The following is a 26,239-nucleotide window of genomic DNA, read 5'->3' as shown; positions in this document are numbered from 1 at the left end:
TATTAGAAGCTTACACAGTACTAATATTTAATTCTAGAATAATTATAAAAAGATATTTTCTAAGAACAAAACAATACCTTATCAAAAGCAAATTATTTTTTATTAAAAAACAAGCAAAATTATGGACATTACTTTATTATTAATACAGAGTATTTATAAAAAAACAAAGGCAGAATTTTATCAAATGAATCTTCAGAAAAATAAATGCATAACTGTATGTACAATTAAATTGTATTTATTAAGAAAAAGGAAACTGCTGTAATTTTGTTAGTTAAAAACCAATTATATTTTTACAAGGTTTTGTTTTTTACTGTAATATAGTCTAAAGAAGCTTTGAGTAAAAAAATAAAATAAAAATAAAGAATGCAGTTTAAATTCCCGGGGAAAAACAAACGAAATTTAATCTATTTCAGATTATACATATGTATATATATGTATGCATAATTAGTTAGCATCCTAAAGAATCTAAACTGCATTTTTTTTTAAATGCTCAAAACTTAAAAAAAAGTGTGTGTGTGTGTATATATATATATATATATATAGCAAAATAAAATAGGGGAGGTGGAGGGCAACCACACAAAAATCACTGCTGTAAAGTCATATTTTGCTACTTTTATATATATATATATATATATATATATATATATATATATATATATATATATATATATATAAATTTTATCATCAGTGAAGGAATGGTATATTTTGTACCTATTTATAAGCAGATAAATATGTGAACAGATGAGAAAATAAATATATAAGATAAATTATAAAAATTATATTTATCTCTGTATAAGCAGTTATCAAATACCATTGCTTTATTCATGATGAAGCTTTTACTCAATATCAAATATTAATCTATGGTATGATTAAAAAATTTTATTTTATTTTTTTCTATTTTAGTTTGGCTATTTTTATCCTCCTATTCTTATATAAATTCCCAGACCTGAGTTACTGACATGGTCTGAAGAAATATGTTTGTTAAATAGATCCGTTTTGGCTTTTATTTAAGAGAAAAAATCCCTTGAATTATTTTGAGTGCTTAATTCTTGCAATGTGGTTCTCCTGCTTTCTATTTTTTTCTAGGCTTTAAAAACTTCAACAGATTCAGAGATAATAAGTGACTATCGTAACCCAACAGAAAATATGTATAACTGTTTTAATGTCTTGGCTAGTTCGTGAATTTTGATTTAGTTTATCAGTGTAATATAATTTTTGTAATAGAAAAATGTTGCCATCTCATGAAAAAACAACAAAAAAAAAAATGGCTGTATCAATCCAGTCCAAAAATTTTTTGAGGTAAAGAATTAATCCAGTCAGGATCAGCAGATTGTTTCCCTTCTTGTGTCAAGATGGAAGACCATGGCTGAAGAATTCAAAGAGATCCAATGTATTTTATAAAGCGATTAGGCATCTGATTGGTTATCACCCTCTGTTATAAATGGGATCGTTCATACCTTATCATGACTCAAAAAAATATAGCAACACATGTCAAGATAATAGCCGGCCAGAGTTGGTCCTACCTACTCTCAGGTATCCTGACTGGGTTGCGTGTGGAAGTTAGGGATCTATCCTTAGTTTTATTTTTATCACCTTAAGATCTGATTAGTCATAACAATATTTATATGTGAAAAACATTACTGTACATGTTTGTTAAATTCTGTCAAATTTCTCATTTAAAAATTATATTAAATTAAAAAACACATTTCTTACAAGTGTATAACACAATGAATAAATGCTGGACATTAAAATTGGATGATTTTTTTTATGGTTAACAAAATTAGTTTATTTTAAACCAATTATATTGCCCTACTAGTTTTGCTGATGTATTGATTTCTATTTACAAAATTATTGGATGTAAACAACTTTCCAAACTTTCAATACATAAAAATTTGCTAATAATTCTAAGGCCAGAAATAACTTTCTATTCAGTAGTTTAAATACTTCCAAATTCATTTAAAATTCCGTATGGTCACAGTCATTTTTTTCCCTAACTATTAACAACAGATTAAAATGACTGATTTTTTAGAAATAAAAGCAATTTTATGCTCGTTGACCCCTTCCCCCCATTTTTTTTTTTTTAAATAGGATTTTGAAACTTAAATTATTTCATTAATTTTTTTTTTTTAATCTGAATTCATATTTTTTATTCATTTATTTTTTTTTTTAGTTAAGGATTTATAATTTGAATTGTCCAGACTATTGTTCCTATCTTGGATGTTATTCTCACAATAACTGCCAACTTTCCTCAAGATTAGTGAAGATACCTGGGAGGCTAGCTGAAGATGTGTTTATTCTCTATAAAAGGCAACATTGAACCTACCTCTGATCCACAGGTTTGCAGTGTTTGCTGCTCGTCTTGGGATTGGCTACCTATAACTACGTTGCTTCTTGCAGACCGTTGTGTGTGGTCTGCATTTATCTAGGATGCTGTGTGTTATGTGGGAGAAGCCTGCTCAACTCATCTTGATTGAATGCTACTAATGTCAAAAATGAAGTCAACCTTCTTCAGGTGCATTGTGTTGAAATTCTGTATAGATTCCTAATAAAAACATCAAAAATGGGAATAGTAGTCCAAATAATTGAAATACAAAAATTATTGATCAGTTTTTATTAAAAAACAAAATTTAACAACTTATGTTTTATTCATGTATATGACCTGTCATAGATTTGGATTTGGATACTTTGAATTCGTAGTGCCATCATTGTAGCCAGTGAACTTGTAAGAGAGTCATCTTTTTTTCCTTGCTCAAGCATTGATAGCAATCAATTATTTCCTTGCTCAAGTTCTTAGCTGCTTTGTTTTTTTTTTCTGTTTTTCTTGCAAACATGTGTTTTCTTTTACTAACTTTTATTTCTGTTTTGTTTATTTGTTTTGTTTGTTCCAATTGCATGGCATCAGTGTATGTTTATTGTGGAGACATTATTACTAATGTTGGGACAATTAATTAGAATCTGAAAAATCAAAACTTATTGGAGTATCGGAATCAGAAAGAATTATCTAAAATGCCAAAAACGATATTTTTAATTATCTTTATTTTGCTTTTCATGAAAATGTAATTTTTCATTAATGGCACTAATAATAAAATAATCAGTATTTATTGATTTTTAAACTATGAATAAAACTAAAATGTATCGATACCCCCCATTCCATGTGTACTTTTACATTCATAAAAATATATACTCATATAACATAGATTTTTCGGTAATCTGAGAACAAAAAACCAAAAACAGCAACTCTATCGCTAAATATTTATATTTTAGAATAATCGGAATTAGGAATTTAGAACAGAATCGGTAATTGTATTGGAATCAATGAAAACATATTGGAATTATCCCATCAATAATTACTACCCTTTCATAAAATTGTCAAAGATTGGTTTATTCAAAACACTTGTCTTTTTGAAAGTTGAAGAACTTCTAAGAAAAATATTAGTTGCATAAAAAATTAAAAAAAAAAGTTTAAGCTTAGCCATTGATGAATTGTCTCCCATCCAAACAACCATATTTCAAATCAAATCTGCACAAATCAGCAACCAATCACATCATCATGTATTACACATGTCTAGTTCTTGATTCATATCTCTGTGATAGAAGTTTAAAAGAAAAAGCTTTCCAAATGAAAATTATTCAGCTCACTGTATCACATTCATGTACACACATCACTATAGTTGAGTTGCAGGAGTACATTATTTAAGATGGCCACCGTCGAATATGCAAATTAGGACTTATTTGCATATTTTTAAAGTATATCAAATGTGCAAAAGTATTCCTATCCATTAACTTCATTTACTCAAACCGGATATTACACGACACCAATGCAGCAGTCATTAACACTTATAAATACACACTTTAAGCATAATATGCAAAAAATTAATCATTTATATGCATTAAAAAAAAAGCTACAATAATTCCCGACAATATTTAATATTCATCATCACTCGTATCCTGAAAACTGATTTGACAGCCAGTCTGTAACACTGACCTCTGGAAACAAATAATTTAAAAACAAAACAAAAACAAAGGAGAGCCTTGCCGAACAATTGTACACATTTCTTAATTTTCCCCCTGATAAGAGATACTACTCTTGAAAATAAAGGACATCAACATCTACCATCTTGTATGACACATTATGTTTGTAAATCGTAATATAATTGAAAATTCCTTCTAATATTGTCATTATTCTTTTATATACCAACTCGTGTCCAGTGTTTCCTACGAACCACATTGATATAGCCTTAAAACACAATGCTTTTCATATATATAAATATACTTTTATTTATATTCAGATAAACATTTTACATGGACACTACACAGACATGACAATGGTTTTATCAGTTAGTTATGAATAACTAATGACCTCATCAGGTGACACAAGTTCTTTCTTTATCCTTTAAAACAACCCCTCACAGAGGAAAGAATTTGTGTCACCTGATGAAATAATTAGTTATTCATAACTGTCCAAAACATGGTCATGTGAAATATTTAACTGAATATAAATAAAAGTATATATATATATATATATATATATATATATATATATATATATATATATATATATATATACACTTTTATTTATGAAAATAAAAATTGAATAAATTGCAATATTTATTAATCCATCAAATCAAGGAAATTTATTAATCCATCAAAACAAAGAATTTAAATGAAGACTAGGAATTCTTAATCCTTAACACATAGATTTTCAAAGATAAACCCTTTTCATCAGAGGATAAAAATCAGCAAACCATGTAATACTGATTAGCAGAAATTTGAAAATATCTAAAGTTTTTTGTCATAAAATAAAAAGTATCTTCAATCGAATTAAAAAGTAAAGGATTAAACAGTTCATAGAATTATACTGCGTAAGATCTGACTAGAACGATATGAATTCTGAGACATGAATTAGTGAAGTATAAAATGCATAATCCAAAAAATATTAAAAAATTTTGTAAGGCATCAATGAATCGCTGTCATTAGTAATGCTTCCTAACAAACAGAAAATTTTAAGATTAATTCAACAGAAATTTTTTTTTTTAATTTTTAAAAAGAAAAAAAGCTTTTTCTTAATAGGTTCTAATATAAAGATAATATTTATCTTTGTAATTTCCCACACACACACACATATATATACAATGCATGCATGCATACATACATACAGCAGAGAGACATGACATCGCCTGGGATTGAATAATGTTCAAAGAATAATAGTAGCGATAGAGATTAGTATAAATTCTTGATTCACCCGTTTCAGAATGCATATCTGAATAGGATAAACTCTAAACCTGGCCCAGAGATAGGTCAGTTTCAAAGTCGATTTCTAAAATCTGTCAATCATAGTTCCAGCATGTAAAACGGGTGTTAAGGCGAATACGATGTTGATTTAAAAAAAAAAAAATAAAAAATAATAATAAAATGTGATGTCATTATTGTAGGCCGTTATCTTTGTTGAATTGTAATTTTGTGTTTTTGTGTTTTGTATGGGAAGTGAAGTACACAGGAGTTCTCATTCATACATATGCAATACGAGGTATACTCAAGTAGACAAAAAACTATTTCCTCAATTAAACTGTGGAATTTTTATTGGCTCTACTCGTCCAGAAATGAGTTTGAAAAGAAGTAGAAATTGGTTGGGCAGTCATTTCAAGATCTTTTAAAATATTTTTTATTAGAAGAGTTGACAAAAATCTGAACCTGTTTCAAATGATTATTTCTTCAATTTTAATTTTTTTTTTTATCCCTGAGAATGTCTCAGCATTCACACTGATTGCATTGTGATTAATTTCTATCCTTACTAACTGAATGATTATTGTTGCTTAACATGTTTGCCAATATTTCCCATTTTCAGGCACCGCTATCTCGCCTGCTGCCCGAATCTCAGCCCTCTCCATTGTTGGAGACTTGTTACAGAAAGTTGGTGTAAGTACATTTGCTTTTACTAATCTTCCTTTCACCGGCTGCCAAACAATCCTGTCTTTTATTTTCTCGGTTGCAGTCATTTAAAAATTTTTTTTTTTTTTAATAGACATAAACTTGTTTAAACTCTCATCCCCTCCCCCAAACCTGTACACGCATTAGTGAGTGTGTGCATCTTGTTTTACGAGCATGTGGACGATTTCTGCTTGTGCTTGCTCCATCATCCACACGCCTCCATTTTGAAAATCTTCAGAGGTCAGTATTTGACCTGTGTCCACAATGCTTTTTGGAACTTAACTTTCTTTATTAACTTTATAGATTTGGATTAAATAGCCATCATGTACAGTACATCTCCCCCCTCACATTTTTTGGACTCTTCGGACTACTGTTCTCATCTTGAGTATTATTTTCATGTTTCGGTCAATGTAATCTCTAACCTTTTTATATATAATTGAAAGCATTATTTCAATCTGATTTGATAATTTATTTTGCTGAAAAAGACTAGTTCTCCAGAAGCTAAAGACCGTTTGGCAATCTTTGGCATCCGAGGAGTTTTAAACTTTCAGTTATTCCAATTTTAACTTTATTCTTGCTCTGAACCTACATCAGTCTCTCTTACAGAAGATACTCTTGTGAACGATAACACATCCATCTCTGATCTATCGTGTTATAATGTGCAAATGGAAAAGGATGGTTTTGCATGTCATATCTGCAGCAATACTGAATCATTGTAATATTGTGATATTTTCATAAATGAAGAAAAGTTCTATGAAAAGCGACACCTACGAGCATATAGTCTTTCGCACCCACATGATTATGCGTTCAACAAATGTGTATTTGCTGCAAATATTGGTTGTTGCTGGTGAGCAATCAAGAAGCACACTTCGATTCGATAAAGTTTAGTATATATGTATGTCTGGTTTTATCCTCTCTCCCATCATCACGCTTTCCCCTTGTGTATGGCCACCGATTTGTATTGTTGATCATCCAGTCGCTTTGATCTTCTGTTTCTCAAGATGAATAAACTTCATGCATGAAAACTCTAGAAGTGTAAGCCATGTTTAGTTTCAGAACAGTTTCCGATCGTTCGTTGTTCTACACAAGTCCTGAGAGGTGACTGGTTTGCAGTAGACAGAACAGTTGCCGATGGTTCGTTGTACTACATAAGTCTCGGCAGTTGACTGGTTTGCAATAGACAGTTCTCAAGTTGGAATCCACAGAGCAAAAGATTCTTCTGTGTCAAGACGAAAAAAAACATATGCAAAATTGCTACAGAAAGGTTTAATATTTATGGAGCAATTCTGGTTTCTAATTGGACATCTCAAAGAAATCTCTTAGGTTTTGACATTGTTGGTACAAGTCTGCTTTCTGGCTTCCCCTGACGCAAACTCCTTGGAAACTCTGTTTCAAACTCCAAACACATGATCAAATTTCTTATGTGATCAATATCTGCATCTGTTTTTGTCTAGGGAGTTGACCTTTGACCTTTATCACCTGACTTTGCTGGGGCAGTGAGTATATTTCCATTTGTCACCAGCTGTGTTAAAATGTACTTTAATGACACACTCTCAAAATGTATATGAGTCGACTCAATCTTTATCTACTGGCATAGGATCACAATATATAACGCTTATAAGGGTTTCTTTATGTGCAGAACTGTGCTAATCACATCCTAAGAACCGATTACAAACAAATGATAAAATCAATGTGATGGCATCTGCACAAACAACAAACCACAGAATGTTAAACTTATTGGAGAATGTCAGATTGAAATAAAAAAAAAAAAAAAAAAAAAAGAAGATAACAAGTTTTACAGATATGCCTCAACGTGAACCACATTCGAATCGCTTGCAAATATCGAAAGGTGAAGAGGCTCTAATGTGTTGTGTGTCAAGAGATTATTATAAAACACATATTGCTGAATTTGTTTTCGTGACTTTTCTCAAACTTGAAAAAGATTGTCATGTAAATAATTTGAGAGAACTCAACAAAATCCAATTTGATAAAATAATGAAATTTCTCAAAGAAATAAAACTTCACTCGAAAATATCAACATAATACACAAATCCCCCTCACACACACTATATATATATATATATATATATATATATATATATATATTGGGTGGAATGATATAAGTGTCGCCCTAAAGAAAACAACATTACAACTTTATTTTAAAACGTCAATTCAGGTCACTTGATTATGTAGAAGAGCTGACATCTATTCAATGTAGCTGCCTTCAGCCTCAATCGCTGCCTCTATGGGTACGGAACTGGGAGCATACTTTTTTCACAAGTGCCAGTGGAAGTTCGGTGGATGGTAGCGATCAGGTTGACTTTGGTGTTGTGGGAGGTCATGTTGATGATGTTCTCGACATATAACCGTACGAAATAATCCTGTGGGTTCAAATCAAGGGAGGGGGGGCAGTGAGAGAAAGGTACAAAGTTGTAGCACTCCTCCTGAAGCCAAGCCCGGGTCTCTTTGGACTTGAGCCGGCGCTGAATCCTGCTGCCACACCCAGGGTCTGCCAGTGGCCACCTGATTGCACCAAGGGATCACCACACTCTTCAGCACATCCAGGTATACTTTGGTGTTGACTTTCAAGCCGACTTCGAAGATGTGAGGTGGTATGATGTGACCCTCACTTGAAACCACACCAAAAACCATAATCGTGGCTGGAAACTTTTTGTCACTCTTGGCAGGTCCTTGTTATTCGTGGCAATCCAACAATGCATTTTGAGGGTACTTGTAATGGCCCTGTTGTCATAACTAGGATCAGTAGAGAGCGTGCGTTGTACAACAGCACATCTCCAACCGCACTCGTTGAACATTGTGTCACTTTCAGACATGATAGAAGGCTCCTATTGCTCTTGGGATTTGTACACAACTGGCCAACTAGTAGATGGTTTGCAACAAAAAAAGAAAACCGGCTTTCATCAAATAGAAATGGAATTGTCATCTTTTCTAGGGTGACAATTTTATCATTCCACTCTGTAGTCATTCGCAGGCAAAGTGTTTCACAGTATCACAGCTCTTCAAAGCAGCTAGACTAGCACCCATACCAAGGTAGAATTTGAACCTACAACCATGTAGTTGATAGTTGGCAGTTCTCCAATGTCCAATATAAACATGGGCTGCTACTTTTAAAGTGCTATATCTGTTTACTAACAAAGCGCTTTGCATTACACTAACTGGCAGGCAATATAATTTAGTAAAAGTACTCTACCGTATCTCATTAGTTATCATTCTGAAACCAGAAGATGTCTTTATTTCACGCTCATTATTTTATTCATTTGTAAATGTACGTCATGCATGTGTTTTGTTGAAAAGTGAAAATTCACCAAACAGCTCATCAGAGATGGATGTGTTCCTTGGAAAAGGAAAACAGTTTGAGAGTTTTTTTTTCTTTGGAATAAAAATGGTAGGCTGAAGGGAAAAAAGTTGAAAATGGAAATCTAATATATGTGTGTGTGTGTGTGTGTGTTAAATTTTGCTTGAAGTATTGCAGATAGTATCGAAATGATATGATTAAAAGCACCGAAAATGCAAATTAAAAGAAAATGGAATAACTTTGATGTTAATGGTTATAAAATCAATTTTCAATAATATATAATTTTTGAATATGGGCATATAAAAAAGGGTTCGGCTTTTAAGCTGAATATTTTCAATTGTGATCAATTTTAGCATCTAATGACCTAAAAAGGATAGACTTACCATTAAATGTAAACAAACCAAACATGAATTGGTAAATTTTTTTTTTTTTTTATATGGAAGTCACTAGTTACCAAGGCCCGGAGGCCACTCAGGGATAAGGGTTATTGCGTGTACAGTGATCAATGAGATAGTATTGTAGTAATCATTAGTATTGGAGATTTGATAGTGTCTTACTTAAGGGGGCGGTTTGTCAGGAATTTGTGTTGGACTTGAAGGCATCCAAGTTGTAGTCAGATGGGAATAGGCAAACGAAAAAGAGTTCCACAGTCGTGCACTTCTGAGAAAGAAGCTCTGCTCATGGAATCTACGTTTTGATTTAGGCACAGATAAAGAGTGGGGAAAATTATTGACAGTAGTTTCAGCCAGACAGGTGTTTCTCGTGAAAGTTTGGCAAGGGGAGACGAGAGATTGGAGCTCAGACGAGCGCTTGCCATGAAAATAACGATAAAAGAAAGACATGCTCGCAACGTCTCTCCTGTGGGAGAGAGGCTGCAGGGAAGAGAAAAGGGCATCCCCCACTAAGCCACAAAGTCTATTTTGTACTGTGTCAAGGCAGGATAGGCTGTTTTTAGCAGCTCCTGCCCAGATATGGCAACAGTATTCCATCCTTGGACGTACTTGGCTTTTATATAGATAGAGAATTGCATCAGTAGTGAGATATCTTCTGGAGCGGTAGAAGGATCCCACCATCTTCCCAGCGACCTTGGCAACAGACTTGATGTACATGTTCCATCTCAGATCAGGAGTAAAGGTCAAGCCCAGAAGCTTGTCAAAACATGGAGCTTCTCCTAGATGAGAGCCTTCCATTTCAATTATGCCAGATGGTGATCAGAGTGTTGATGATTTGCAGATAGAAGCTTGGTTTTAGATGCATTAATAGTAACCAGCCACCTCTACCCCCACTGTACCACGCGCTCAAGATCAGAAGAAAGAATTAGAGAGAACCTTGTCGTTTACAGCTTTTGATGTGTTGCCGTAGATGGTTGTGTCATCAGCATAGATATCAACGAATGATTTAAGTATGTGTTTTGGGAGATCATTGATGTAGATCAGGAAGAGAGTTGGGCCCAGGATGGACCCCTGAGGGGCTCCAGTATTAATACTGTGGGCCTCTGATTTCTGCCCATCAACCACTACTCTTATGAACCTATCAGAGAAATGATTTAATGATTGAGAAAACATTACCAGTGATTCCGTAGTTGGAAATCTTGTGAAGTAGGCCCTTATGCCATACCTTATCGAAGGCCTTCGATATGTCAAGAGCAATTGCCCTGGAAAGGAAGCCTTTGTCAAGAGATTCACTAATCCTATGAGATATAACCGTTAGCACATCTGCTGTAGATCTTGTGGAGTGGAAACCATATTGCAATATCAAAGACGTTTTTGTTCTCTTTGTTCTTGCATTCACTCAAATTCTAACATCTTTATTTTTTTTATGGAAATTTCTTCATACAAGACATAAAACCATTTGATGTAAGGAACTATATATATATAACGCTTCAAGATCAAAGACAAGCCAATAATAACTGTTTATGGATAGATTCCAACCCAGAAAACAGCAATTCTTCCTAAATATAAATATCCTTTAGGGAATGTGAGAACTTAATAGAATAATGGAAGCAAGAGTTGCTGAAAATAAACGTCTGGTCCACTTTCTACTTTCTTTGTTTATCATTAACGAGAGTGACAAACTGTTGTCTCTATTCATTTATCACTTTTCCCTTATCCAGTGGTCAGACATTTTTTGATATTTTGCAAACTCTCTCTTCAGTTTTCACGTTTAAGCAGATTAAATTGTCTCAAACTTGTCTAGCTGAAACCACTGTTTTTCTGTATTTAAACCTAAACGAGGATTCCATGAACAAAGCTTCTTTCTAACTTCTAACTGCATGTCTGTGGAACTCTGTTCCATTTGCCTGCTTTCCAGCCGACTACAATATGGTTGTCTTTAAGTTCAATGTAAACAAGTTCTTGATGAGCTGTCCCTTTAAATAATCCAATTTACCAAATTTCCACTTTTAATGATTACTATATTGTCCCATTGACTACTGTACACTCATTAACCCTATCCTCGAGTGATCTCTGGGCCTTGATAAGAGGGGACTCCTTTGTAAAAAAAAAAAAAAAAAAAAAAAAAAAAATTTGGTTTTGCCTATTCAGTTGCTTCTAAATCTTTTTTCGCCAACTTTCCTGCTGTTCACAACATTTGTAATTCTGCAAGTTCATCCCGGAGGATAAATGCTCCACATAATGATAGCTGTGTAACGGATTTGTGTTTAGGATGAAGTCTATGCTGTGCAAATATATTTTCAGAAAATATCCCAAGCTAATGTCTTGGCTTTTGTCAGATTTCACATTGCAAATCTATCTAATCATGTCATTAGAGGCAGCATCCGACAAAATTTTGTCCATATTGTCTTCATTCTTGTCATTGTACTGAGTTCACATGGTCATAGTTGCGACATTCACCCTGGGTCGGTTAAGTCGGCTCTTTCCAATAGGTTCGCCACGTCCTGAATACTGGCTGACCATGCACGACAATCTAAAGTTGCTAACACTATGAATGCAAGCCAATTCCGTATTGTTTCGATTATTAAAAAAATGACGTACACATAAACATATATATGGATGAATTTGAACTTATTTATCTCGTCAGGCTCTTTGCCCAGACCAACATGACTCTCTCTTCAGATTTTCCTGTCTTATATCAGATCTTCAGGATCATAGTTGACGTCATGTGAAACTTTTTGGATGTATGTGGATCTAGGTTTTCCTAGTTTGCGGATAACACTGCTGATGCCCAAATCCCATCATGTGAACTAGAAAAGTCTGCAAATGACTTTACATTAATGTGAATAAGACAAAGTTTATGACTTTCAATGCGGAGGGAGAGATCCAAGCTCTAGATGGAACAACACTGAAAGAAGTCACCGAGTTTACGTATCTGGGCAGCAACATAGGCTCCACGGAGAGAGATATCGGAATTCGCATCTCAAAAGCATAGGCTGCATTGGATAAGCTACTGTCAGTATGGACTTCAAAGCTGACAGACTGAAAAGGCAGTTCTTCAGAGCAGTGGTGGAGTCCTTGTTTATGGTGCTACAACCTGGACACTCACCAAAAGATTAGAAAGAAAGCTAAATTACATGTAAACCTGTATGCTACAAACCGTGTTAAATATATCGTGGCAAGATCATCACATGAAGCAGCAACTTTATGGCAACCTACCTGCTATATTTACTACCATCAGGGAGTGATATCTACGATTTGCCGATCACTGCCAGAGGAGCAAGCAAGAGCTGGTGTGAAATGTATTGCTGTAGACTCCATGGCACGGTTGTACGAGCATTGGATTTGTTACTCTTGTTACAGTCCAATCGTGCCTGATACTAAAATAATGATTTGTTAAACTGATTTATAATTGTAGATTGTTTTGCTTAAATCAACAAATTGTGGTTTTCATCTGTATTACTTCCTCGAGGCTAATCTATCATTGAACAGTTATAGATTCATTCTGAGGTGGTTGTATAGATTAAAACCATGATTTGTCGATATTGAAGTGACGGACTCGAGTTCACATCCACCATCTGCACTCAGCATCTCTTTTAGGTAGCAGAGACGGTCAACTACCATTCCCATTCCATTATTATTTTAGCAAATTTGAAGATTAGCAGTTTCTGTTGACCCCCACCCCTCCTCTCAACATACTCCTCAAATGGTGATATCCTGAAAAACTTGGCAGGAGGAAGAAAAAAAAAAAAAAAAACAATATTCTAGAATTGGAAATCATTTTTATGTGTAACTTTAATGTAAAATTATCTCCCATTTCCAACCCATTTTATCATTAGGGTTAGTGGTAAAAAAAATTTGGTTAAATGACCTAAATCCAAGTGGCAATGTTGTAAAACCACATATAATCAGCTAAAAAAATACTCCCCTCCTCCAAAAAAAAAAAAAAAGAAAGAAAAACGCTCACAGAATTTAGCACTCATAGGAGGTGATGGGTCCTGGATATGACCTTAAACTATATCCAGTGGTGAGGCCCCAGCTTGCAGGCTTTGTGGGGTGTGGAGCCACCCTTTAATTGCCATTGCTTCCAGGTCCACTCTGACCCGGAGTGGTAGTACCTGTTAGGATCCCAACTATGAATTAAATAGAAACCGACTTAAAAACAGCAAATATATTCTATTAAAAAATTTTTCTTCAAAATCTTTGGATTCAGCATTAAATAATCTGAAACGGGTTGATATGCCGTAAAACAACCAACCAACCAACCAACTATAGGGGGTGATGATTTATTAGTGTGTGTTAATCTACAAATTACCATTTATTTTTTAAAAATCTGTCATGTTTACACTTCTCATTAAAGTATCCCTTCTTTCCTGACAGGCGCTAGAAACAAAGCTGGCTTCTTGTAGAAACTTTGGAGCTGGTGGCGACCAGTCGCATAGTGGTCTCGTAGCTAGTGGCAGTCCAATTAATTCACCTCGGTAAGTACCAGCAGATTCTATTCCTCTACTGCTTTTCTAGATTCAAAGTCCAAGCCTGCTTCAATTTGATTGGATTCATCTCCATTTCAACCTGAAATTCTTGCTATATTTCCATCTGATGCTAAAACCTTTCTTTTTTCTAGCTGCTTTGACAAATATATGTAAGATATTTGTTATTTTGGAATTAATACCATTTTTATTGCCAATATCACACATTGGTAGCCATTTTGCATAGTACTAAAGATTACTGACTTTGTATTACTTATATTGTTCCAGTTATTAAAAAAATGTTATATGGACTTGTTACTCTGTAATATGTTTCGTATATAACTGGTCCAATCCTGCTTGATACTAAAATAATTATTTGTTAAACTGGTATATAATTGTAGGTTGTTTTGTTTAAATCAACAAATTGTGGTTTCAGTCTAACTTCCTCAGGGCCAATCTATCATTGAAAAGTTATAGATTCGTTCTGAGCTGGTTGTACAGACTGAAACCATAGCGTGTTTATGTATGCCTAGCAACACACACACACACACACACATATATATATATATATATATATATATATATATATATATATATATATGGTCAGCATTTTTTTTTTTTTGTAAAGGACGTTGCATTAAATATTTTGAATTACTTATCTGCATTTTTTTTTATCATTTCTATGTTCCTTATTTTTCATATTTCAAACTGGAACTGGCTGATGTAAACAAAAAAAAATATGGCAAATATGTTGTCCAGTTTCAACTTGAAATCCAAAAACTAATAAGTAATTTAGAAAGGATGAAAAAGATTTGCAGACACAAGATATGATATAATACTTAATGAAATATATTTCAATTCTGGTTTATTGCCTTTTTAAATAACTACCTCTTTATTTGCCGTTTAATGCTACAAAAAAGCAGATGAATATTTTTTTTGTTTTAATTTTAATTATATATATATAACTTTTTCAACTCTGGAGCTAACTATAAATGACAATTTCACTCTTTCTTTTGTTTTTAAAGCTATATCATTTTTTACTTTTACATCTTATGGCTGTTTTGCTCTGGTAGACAACAGATTAATTTTTCATTATACAGTTCTCAAGACAGAAAGTTCAATAATCATTAGAGTAGATTATACTAGCATTCAAAGAAAGTTAATAAAAAAATCTGAAGTAAAAATCTAATCTGGTATAAAGTAAATACAAATTTCCATAAATGGATGTAAAAAATTGACAAAATGTTTGAAAAAATTTGATCTACAACAATTAATTTCAACAAAATGACTGGAATTATAGACAGAAATATACAGTATATGCTAATTTCTTTGAAAATATCTTTGATATTTACTTCTCGTGAGAAATCAAGAAAACAATTAAGATGAAAATAAAAAGGTATAATATATATATATATATATATATATATATATATATATATATATATATATATATGACAAAAAGTCTATATTCCAAATTTCCAGTTGTTGTCCATCTTACCGTTTATTTCTTTCAGCATGTTAAAATGTTCAATTCTCATTTTAACGTGCTGAAAGAAATAAGCAGTAAGATGGACAACATATTGAAATTTGGAGTATAAACGTTTTGTCATTTATTTGTATATTCTCTGTACTTACATTGAGCTTTATAAATTAAAGGATTGGTATAAATAAAAGTTAAAATATACTTGAACAAGCATATATATATATATATATATATATATATATATATATATATATATATATAATCCGGTTTAATTAATAAAGAAAAAAATATATGCACATCTATAATTTTGTAGATTCTTTTCACTTTGTTTATACATTTTGCTTAAATATTTGTAAATAAAAATCTTTATTAAAAGCATGTATATAATAAACTGTTTTTAACTAAAACTATGTTTAATCCTATTATGATAAAAAAAAAAAAAAACTTTTGGAGATAAGATTTTATTTAATCTACAAATGACTGTGTGTATTTATTTAATGTTCAACTAAAAATAAAAGCAAAAAGAACATCACTGTTGAAGCAAAATGTGTGCTTTTGGTCATTGCTCATACTGGAGGGCTTCAAGTCCATTTGATCCATAAAAATGTAGCAGTTAGTGCAGTGAAGCCAACAGACAGAAAAAAAGGATAAAAAAATTAAATCCATATATATAAAAGCGAAAATGTATGTATGTATGTTGCTAGTATATATATATAAAAGCGAAAATGTGCGTGTGTATGTATGTTCACTTTTTTGTGTATGTCCGCAAAAGACTTTTTTCGTTGGGCTTCTCGATCGGCTCACTCCTTCTTAAAACTTTTTATATGCTTTCTAAATGATAATATCTATGAGTTACGAACGGGAGTTGCATGTGTATTTAATTTGCCCGACTTTTAAACGCCATTTTTTCCAGATTTTTAGATCGCTGCGTGTTTCTTTCGCTTTTCAGTATAAAAAAAGCGAAACTGGATTTGAAACGGCAGTTCCCTGGCCCATGGCCAGGTGGTCTCTGGAAAGTGATGTAAACGTTTGGTCACTGTCGACTTTTCACCGTCATATCAAACAATTGCTTTCATCTGGACACTTCTCTAATAAACGGGGGAGCTGGTTTTGCCCAAAGTTGGGTAAAAACAAAAAAAAAAACAGGTTATTGACCTCATTAAAAACTGTCCCGCAGAAAATGTTGACTGCTGAATAGCTATTGCTTACGTCGTCATAATGCTCGCAGAAAATGTGAACTCCACGACTTCCACTTGACTTCATTAAGTCATTAAGTGCGGGCACCTGTCAATTCTCTTTCTACTTAAATAAATTCAAACGTCTTTCAGTTACTCTTTCTTGCTGGCCAAACGGTTAATGTGTCACGTTTTTTTACACTTTATTTTCCAATTTCGCCCCAGAGCTTTGGGTTCGATCCTACCTACCTACCAAAACTTTTTCTCTCCTCCAATGTGTTTCTTTTTGATTTAACAGCACACACACCTCAAAACACCCGGGAAATGCCGAGTACCCCCGCTAGTAGACAATAAATAAATGGTACCATCTATAATATAAAGTCATCTGTCTGTTTAAACATATGCATGTATGTTTGTATGTCTGCCTAAAACTTTTGACATAGGCAATGGATTTTCATGAGATCAGTATCATTTTGAAGCTCGACCCTTCGAACGACAAATATCGAAAAATTGGCCCAAAAACATTAATTCTTCCACCCTCAACTGGGCACTTTTCTACATGGAGGGGGTCGCTTTTATTCTTTTTTCTTTGTTTTTTTTTTTTTTGACAATATTTTCGAAAGTCATCCCCTTTTTTTCGATTGTCTAGTCTTATATTAAACCTATGTTACTTCCGGTTTGGCGATGGGCACAACAGGAAATACGTCAGGTTTTTTTCACGCGTTCTTTGCGGTATGGGTTCAAGCCTGCCTACCTACTGCCACTTTTTTTTTTTTGTTCAACACACACCTCCGACCACCTGGGCAACGCCGGGCACCCAGGCTAGTAGCCAATAAAAGTTACTTTTCTACCTATTTATATATATATATATATTTTTTTTAAGTAATTTTAAATGTTCTTTATTTCATTGCAAATATTCACTTTTTACAAGACGTTAGCCAAAAAATAAAAATAGCCGCTGACACATTAAAAATACTGGCAGCCATCTTTATTAGCTAATGCTTTATATAAAACTAGCGAGGGGTACTCGGCGTTTCCCGGGTGTTTTTTGGGGTATGTGAAAAAAACCCGAAGCGTTGATGATGCACAGTTGGAAAATAGTAAAGTGTTTTAAAAAAAACAGGTGCGCGTTTTTGATTGACGTGACGGCAGTAGGTATTTAGCAGTTACTTTGTGCGGGACAGTTTTGAATAAATCTGTTTGTTTGTTTTTAAAAACCCGCTCCCTGTTTATTAGGAGGAGCGAAATGAAAGCTACAGTAAGTCGACATTGACCAAACTGGCTCTGGGCCTGTGATTAGAGTCGAGTTTCACTTTTTTTATACCGAAAACCGAATGTAATGCGTGCCGATGCGGGAAATGTGGAATAATTAACATTTGAAAGTCAATAAAATTAAATAGAGAGGCGAGCTCCGTGGGTAATTCGTAGATATTACAATTTATAGATGATATAAAAAGTTGTGAACCGAGCAAGCGCTTCTCTGACAGAAGCCTTTTGTGGACATCGAGGAAAAGCAAACATACATACACACATACATTTTCGCTTTTATATATATAGATAAATATTTGCCATGAAAAAAATAGCATTTAAAACAAACGAACAAATAAAAAAAAAAACAGGTAGGTATAAAAGTTACTTTTATTGGCTGTGGTAACATTTATTTATTGTATATTTAATTTTTTTCCCCCCTTTAGTCGTCTGTTGGCTTCTCTGCACAATCTCGAAAATAGCACAATATTACTGTGAAACTCTTCAAATCTAAGGGAGATAATTTATAAGAAAAGAATGAGTGATCTCTTTTCCATTATCTTTGGAAATATGAAGAAAATAAACTGGCACTTATTTATTTTAAAGTCCTTCACTATTTCAATCTCTTTCAACAAATAGATGTTCTGGAACTAAAGCCATCTTTAGAACTGCCAGCAACTGTTGCAAAAAGGTTATAGAAAATGCTCAGTCTGTAAAGTATAAAGTAGCTAAACAAACTTGATTTCCACAAATTTTGTCGAATGACAGTCTTGAACAGATGTGTCTCCTTTATGCCAACCATCATCAATGGATCTGAATCAACATTCAACAAAGCCAAACTCTTTGCTCAGTATAGACCAATCAGTCTTTGGTGAGTCATGAGTAAGCTGCTTGAATCTATGATAGAGAAGTTATCAATCATCTCACAGTAACAACCTTGATAAGCCATATGGTTTCCATCTTGTGAGATCTAAAGCTAATGTGCTGACTGTAATATATATATATATATATATATATATATATATATGTATGTATATATATATATATATTCGATAAAATAAATATAGGCATAGATATATTTGTCAGTTCAATAAGGAAAAACATCATATAAACAAAATAGCTAGGTTACATATGTACATGTAACCTGGCTCCTTTTTCCTATTCTGATGAGAAGCATTAGGCTTCAAAATGCCATGATATAAAGAGCTTCTATAACCTTTGTTTATATAATGTTTTTTCCTTATTGAACTGACAAATATATTTATACCTGTACTTACTTTGTCTTGAATTTATAATTATGATGTGTTCTATCCTCAAGTGTTGAGTTTCATATACTTTGATAGGTCTCTATATAAAGGATTTATCTTTAAACTCATTTATTTTATTTATATATATATATATATATATATATATATATATATATATATATATATATCTGTCTTTTAGTTTAGAAAAAAAAGGTCCTAGATATGACCTTAAACTATATCCGATGGTGAGGCCCCAGCTTACGGGCTTTGGGGAGTGTGGAGCCACCCTTTAATTGCCATTGCTTCCAGGTCCATTCTGACTCAGAGTGGTAGTACCTGTTAGGGTCTCAACTATGGGTTAAATAGAAACCGACTTGAAAAACAAATATATATTCTATTAAAAAGATTTTCTTCAAAATAACTGGATTTGGCATTAAATGACCTGAAAAGGGTTGATATGCTGTAAAAAAAACAAAAGAAAAAAAAAAAAAAACAACCAACCAAACAATTAGAAAAAATACATTTTAAAGGTTACTGAAATGATATTTATTCAAACTTTTTTTTTTTTATGATTTTTATGATTCACTCGCACATTCAACATTAAATCAGATTTTATGTCTCCATGTTGTCTCCTGTAGACATGAAACTTTGTGGAGAGAGTTGTAACTTTAAATATTATATATAAACAACAAAAATGAATATTCCAACATCTTCTAGAAATATGTGAACATATCGTTGAAAAAAATGTACGATGACTACCTGTTAAATACAAACTACTTTCAAAATAATTTATTAAATTTCTATGCAATTACCTCATCAGATATTGTGGGTGTGTATAGATATGAAAACGTGTGATTTGCAATATTTAAAAGTAAAATTTAATTTAGTTAATATAATCAAATTTATTTTTACATCTTAAAACTTTGAATATCAATTTTTAATTATAATGTTATCCAATTGATAATCTAATGACCAAACAATATTATAAGAATTAAATTCACCTTCCAAAAACCTATAGAAAAATTAATTTGGCAAAAAAGAAAAAAAAAAACAAAACAATAGAACAAAGGAAACCTGGCATCCTACTGGGTGACGAACATTCACCTGCTAACTCAGATATTCCAACCAAGGGATGTTTTTTTTTAAGATTCGGACTGTCCCTTTAAGTGGCATAGTTTTACAAGAAAACAATGGGGGTGAATAAGCCAAACAAAAGTTACATGCAACTTTTGTTTGGCTTATTTAACAAAAGTTACATCTTTATTTCTAGCTTTTCTTCCTAAAAATTGAACCTTTTGCTCGCTATCATAACAAATTGTTTTTTCGCTGTAAAACAAAAACTACTTGATGAAATTAAGTGAATTTTTTATTTTTTGGAGAACTTCATTCCATAACGGATACGTATAATTTAAACTTTTTTTTGATATTTTCATTTTTTAATGTCTTGCTTAAACTGTACAATTGCCACAAACTCTTATCCATCGTTGCACAGCTGTATTGAAATGAGTCGTGCATTCTCAATGAAGCTTCCACTTTATAGTTTTGTGTGGAAGTAAAAAACATCCTTCAATTTTGCTCTTTTGTGTTTGTCACTTTTTTCAAGACATTTTATTGACTTACTGATGTGATCTGGTTAATTATGGCATGGATCGCCAATCTATGGCCCACAAGCTGAATTGGGCTTGCCAGATGCTGTTGTGTAAACATTAAATTAAAGAAGAAAACAAATAAAGCGTCATATATTAAAACATTATCGGTTATTAAATATTCCAGAAAACATTAGTACACTAATGTTTCAAAGAAAGTAATTCCATGTTTAAAAAGGATGTGTCCTCTATAGTATCAGACCTCACCGAATGGTTAATTGTAGCCATAGACAGATTCATACCATTTAAAATTCCAACAAAAATCTACCAGCCAGCCAGCCAGCCATGGTTCTCCCCAGAATATGCCGCTGCCATCATGCACTTTTTCCATAGCTACCAACGTAATAGATGCACTGAGACTAAAGTTGCTTTCAGGAACGCCAGCAACCACTGTAAAAGAGTAATAAAAAATGCAAGACAGCTATATGCCCAGTCTGTTAAATCCAAAGTAGCTGATCAGCGGCTTGGTTCCCACCAGTTTTGGCAAATAACAAATAGGATCCTGAACAGAAGTGTGCGTTCTATCCCAACCATTATCAATGAACCAGAGGTCATTTTGTCAGCTTCAGACAAGGCCAAACTATTTGCAAAGAACTTTACAGCTAATTCTACCCTATGCGACGAAGACCATCAACTCCCCATATTTCCTCCTATAACACAGAACACGCTAGGTAACATACAAATATCTGTGCATGAGGTTGCCAAGCTAATCAAGAACCTTGATTCCAGTAAAGCAACTGGCCCTGACGGCATCCCAATTATAGTGTTAAAAAAGCTTCAACCAGAACTTGCTCCCATATTTACGAAACTATTTAAGTATTGCCTTAAAGAGAAGTGCTTTCCAACACCCGGAAAACCTCATCAGTATGCCCTGTATTTAAGAACTCAGGTGATAAGTCATCTCTCTCTCAGTACAGACCAATAAGTCTCCTGTGTGTCATGAGTAAGTTGCTCGAATCCATATTAAATAGAGAAATAGTCAATCACCTCAGCAGAAATAACCTTAGTGACACGCAATATGGTTTCCGTTCTGCAAGATCTACCGCAGATGTGCTAACGGTTATATCTCATAGGATTAGTGAATCTCTTGACAAAGGCTTCCTTTTTAGGACAATTGCTCTTGACATATCAAAGGCTTTCGACAAGGTATGGCATAAAGGCCTACTGCACAAGATTTCCAGCTACAGTATAACTGGAAATGTTCTCTCTATCATTAAATCATTTCTCTCTGATAGGCTCATAAGAGTAGTGGTTGATGGACAAAAATCAGAGGCCTGCAGTATTAATGGATTCCCTCAAGGGTCCATCCTAGGCCCAACTCTCTTCCTTATCTACATCAATGATCTCCCTAAACACATACTTAAATTATTCGTTGACATCTATGCTGATGACACGACTATCTACGGCAACACATCAAAGGCTGTAAATGGCAAAGCTCTCTCTAATTCTCTCTCCTTTGATCTGGAGCGCGTGGTTCAGTGGTGGAAGACGTGGATGGTTATCTTTTAATGCATCTAAAACCAAATCCTATCTTTACATCATCAACGCTCTGATCACCATCTGGCATAATTGAAATGGAAGGCTCTCATCTAGGAGAAGCTCCATGTTTTGACAAGCTTCTGGGCTTGACCTTTACTCCTGATCTGAGATGGAACATGTACATCAAGTCTGTTGCCAAGGTCGCTGGGAAGATGGTGGGATCCTTCTACCGCTCCAGAAGATATCTCACTACAGATGCAATTTTCTATCTATATAAAAGCCAAGTACGTCTAAGGATGGAATACTGTTGCCATATCTGGGCAGGAGCTGCTAAAAACAGCCTATCCTGCCTTAACAGAGTACAAAATAGACTTTATGGCTTAGTGGGGGATGCTCTTTTCTCTTTCCTGCAACCTCTCTCCCACAGAAGAGACATTGCAAGCCTATCTTTGTTTTATCGTTATTTCCATGGCAGGTGCTCTTCTGAACTCCAATCTCTGGTCCCCTCCCTCGCCAATCTTTTACGAAAAATACTCGTCTAGCTGAATCCACTGTCAAAAACTTTCCCCACTCTTTATCTATGCCTAAATCAAAACGTAGATTCCATGAACTGCACGCCTGTGGAACTCTTTTCCATCTGCCTGCTTCCCACCTGACTACAACCTCGATGTCTTCGAGTCGAACGTAAACAAAATCCTGATGAACCACCCCCTTAAGTAGACACTTTATTAAATCTCCACACTAACGTACTGTACTTACAATAACCCTTATCCCTGAGTAGCTTCCAGGCCTTGATAAGTGGCGACCACCTTGTAAAAAAAAAAAAAAAAAAAAAATGATTCTTTATTACATGTCTGAAGCAGAAAAATATTAATGCATTTTTTTTTTTTTAACAAAAATTAGTAAATTCAAAGGTGTTGAATTGGTGCATTTTAAGCCTGGCTCCATAGAGAAATGCTAAAATGAAACTTAAATCTAACTTTGATTTTAATAACTTACTAACAGTAGAGCATTTTTTATTGCTATTATGATGTGAACGTAATAACTAATTTAATAATTTTTTAAAAACCTAGTTATGTCGATTCAGTAAAGCAAATATTTAAAAGTAAAATATATGAAATATTGGAAGAATATCCACAATTCCCCCATATATATATATATATATATATATATATACACACACCCATAATGGAAAGAAAATATATTCCAAATATCATATCAATTGATCCCAGTAGTTTTATTTTTAAATAAGAAAATTCAATTTTATAGCTGAGGATCATCTGTCTTTTGCTGCCATTTTGTAAAGTCTGATAGCAAGGGAGACAATTCAAACTTGTAAGATTTTTCTTGTAATGCCTACAAATTCCCATTAATCACTTAAAAATGATTTTCTTGATGAAAATAAAAGTACTTGATCAATTTAAATTATTTTTTTTGTATTTCCAAAATGTCTAGCATTTTGGAAATACAAAAAAAGAAAATGGTTACTAGTTCTACTCTAGGCTGTGTGGTCAATGACTTGTTGATCATTTTCAGTTTTTGGTCAGGAAGTGGATGATTATTGTACGTTATATAAAGTGAACTTAATTCCAAACTCTAAAATATCCTTAAATTTTTCACATTATTTACATGTAATTGCACGCCAAAATGAATAAAATCTCAATTTTTATGTTTCTGTTGAAAATGTAGAGAAAATGTAGAACTTTCTTAAAAATTCTCTAAAATTATGACTATGCCAGTAATATTTTATGAAAAACCATTTCATAAAAATGATCAATTCCTCCAGTTTTTTTTTTTTTACTCGCGTTCACCCTTAACAAATCATATCACCACTTGGACGTAAGGGGCTACTATTTGGGACGATGCCTAGGAAAGATTAACAAGATGTTAGTTTATGTTACATTTAAACTTCTGCATATCAGTACAGGGAAGCAGATAACTCGAAGGGAATTCTAAAGTCTAGTTGTTCGAAGGAAGAAACTATTAGAATAGAAAGCTTTCTGGTATTTAGGGACCTCAACAGTAAAGGGGTGAGATTTTGTTGCTAAGTGGATTTTTCGGCGATATATGTCGAGGGGGCACAAGTGTAATGAGTTCATCAGAGCACATTCCATTAAAATATTTGTAAAACAGGCACAGAGATGCAACATTGCAATGATGGAGCAGGGGTTAGAGCTTAGTTGACAAAGTGGGATATATTAGATTGAAAACTGTTTTTTGGACCCCATCTATTTATAAATATTATGTATTTGGTTTATGTGGACTACTCATGAATATTACTACAAATTCTCTTTGTAATTTGTGTAAAAATGTGTTCAGTATATTAACATAATAATCTCTATTGCACATAATATCACAAGTGTAAATTTGAATATCTAGCTCATTTAAAAAACACTATTTTGTTTTTTATTAGTACATCTTTGACATTTTTAAATCAAAATATCTAGTTAGGTATAATTTAAAAAAAAAATAATAATAATAGATAGCAAGATATGCTTGTTGTAAAAACTATTTCAACCTTAAATGTGATGCAAACTAATAAATTTTAATAAAAATATATGGGTACATCTCATAATTTTATTTAAAGCATGACAGAGCATTGAAAGTGTTATTTTAAATTAAAGTTTGACAGAACATCAAAAAATGTTATTTAAAACTTAAGCATGACAGATGACCAAAGATGTAATTCCAAGCTGGAGCATGACACAGTGCCAAAGATCTTATTTCAAACTGAAAGCTAATTTATAGATGTAGTGACATATCTAAAACTTCAATTTTATGTTAATTAAATCGGTTTTCTAGTTCAAAAAACCCTGTACAATGAAATTATCAACTTATTTTTACAAAATGTTGAACCATGAAATTTTTTAAATTGGACATTTTGATCTTACATGATAGGAGGTAAGATCAGATCTAACTCAGCTGTTTAAAGTTTTTTTTTTTTCATTTGGACTTTGATTTTACTTCTAAAAATTTATTAGAAATATATGTCATTTAAAAAGTGCTAATTTTATTAGCAGACCCAAATGATTTTTTTTTCATCAACATTAGATTTAATAAGGGATTAATTGTACAAAAGAAAAAAAAAAATTTTTTAATAGAATTTTAACTAATTTGAACTCTTATGGTTTTTGTGCTTGTATTTAGAAAGAAAGATTGGAAAAAAAAAATCGATATAAATTTTTTCTTTCCAATTTCCTTTCTTGTCAATTTGATATGTTTTAAAGTTATTCTTTTCTTTATTGTCTCTCAATTTCACTAAATTTTGTAAATTTCGATTAATATAATTATAATTGTGACAATGTATACATAAAAAAAATAAAATGTCACACATTTGAAACATTAACCAAATGAGATTTATAAGTTAAACAACTCCATAGTTTTTTATTTTTTAATTTGCTATGTATCTTTCAAATTTTCTTTATCGATGGTAAAAACAAATGTTAATGAAATTTATTGGTTCTTGATTGAACAGGGTCACGTCAGAAAGTAAATGCTTGCCTTTGGTTTACGATTACAAATCGACTCCAATACTTGATATTTAACTCAAGCTAGAAATTAATTTCATTACTTATGCAGAATATGTGCTAAGATGATTATTTAGGAACCCATTCTTATAATCTGCACTTTCATCTAACAATTTAATAAACAAAAGGTACGGTAAAAAATGAATACGAACTATGAAAATTCCATCTATAAAATAGCATGGTCATATTCTGCATAAATACATAAATTTCTATCTGTTCCTTGACTGAGATCAGAGTGTAGTATTGGTTCTGTTTGTAGAGGAGAAATCAGTGCAAATCCATACCCCTACCCCCCAAAAATATGACCAAAAATGAAATCTTTATTATGT

General features: G+C 32.8%; 1 protein-coding gene across 7 annotated transcripts in view; it reads left to right on the top strand.

The window, feature by feature from the left end:
- LOC145291914 (nuclear distribution protein nudE homolog 1-like) overlaps positions 1 to 26,239 on the top strand; it is a 165,578-nt gene that overhangs the window by 115,815 nt on the left and 23,524 nt on the right. For all 7 annotated transcript variants that reach the window (XR_013869493.1, XR_013869491.1, XR_013869492.1 and 4 more), the window contains exons 7-8: positions 5,846 to 5,916; positions 14,017 to 14,117. Coding sequence is in view for 4 of the 7 variants with exons in the window: in XM_080137757.1 (XP_079993883.1) it covers positions 5,846 to 5,916; positions 14,017 to 14,117 (172 nt within the window). In the remaining 3 variants the exon portion in view is untranslated. The remainder of the gene's footprint in view (positions 1 to 5,845; positions 5,917 to 14,016; positions 14,118 to 26,239) is intronic.

This window comes from Euprymna scolopes, chromosome 13, assembly GCF_053919585.1.
Source record: "Euprymna scolopes isolate OS-2025 chromosome 13, ASM5391958v1, whole genome shotgun sequence".
In the NCBI taxonomy this organism is placed as follows: Eukaryota; Metazoa; Mollusca; class Cephalopoda; order Sepiida; family Sepiolidae; genus Euprymna; species Euprymna scolopes.
This window is presented reverse-complemented; position numbering and strand designations above follow the sequence as displayed.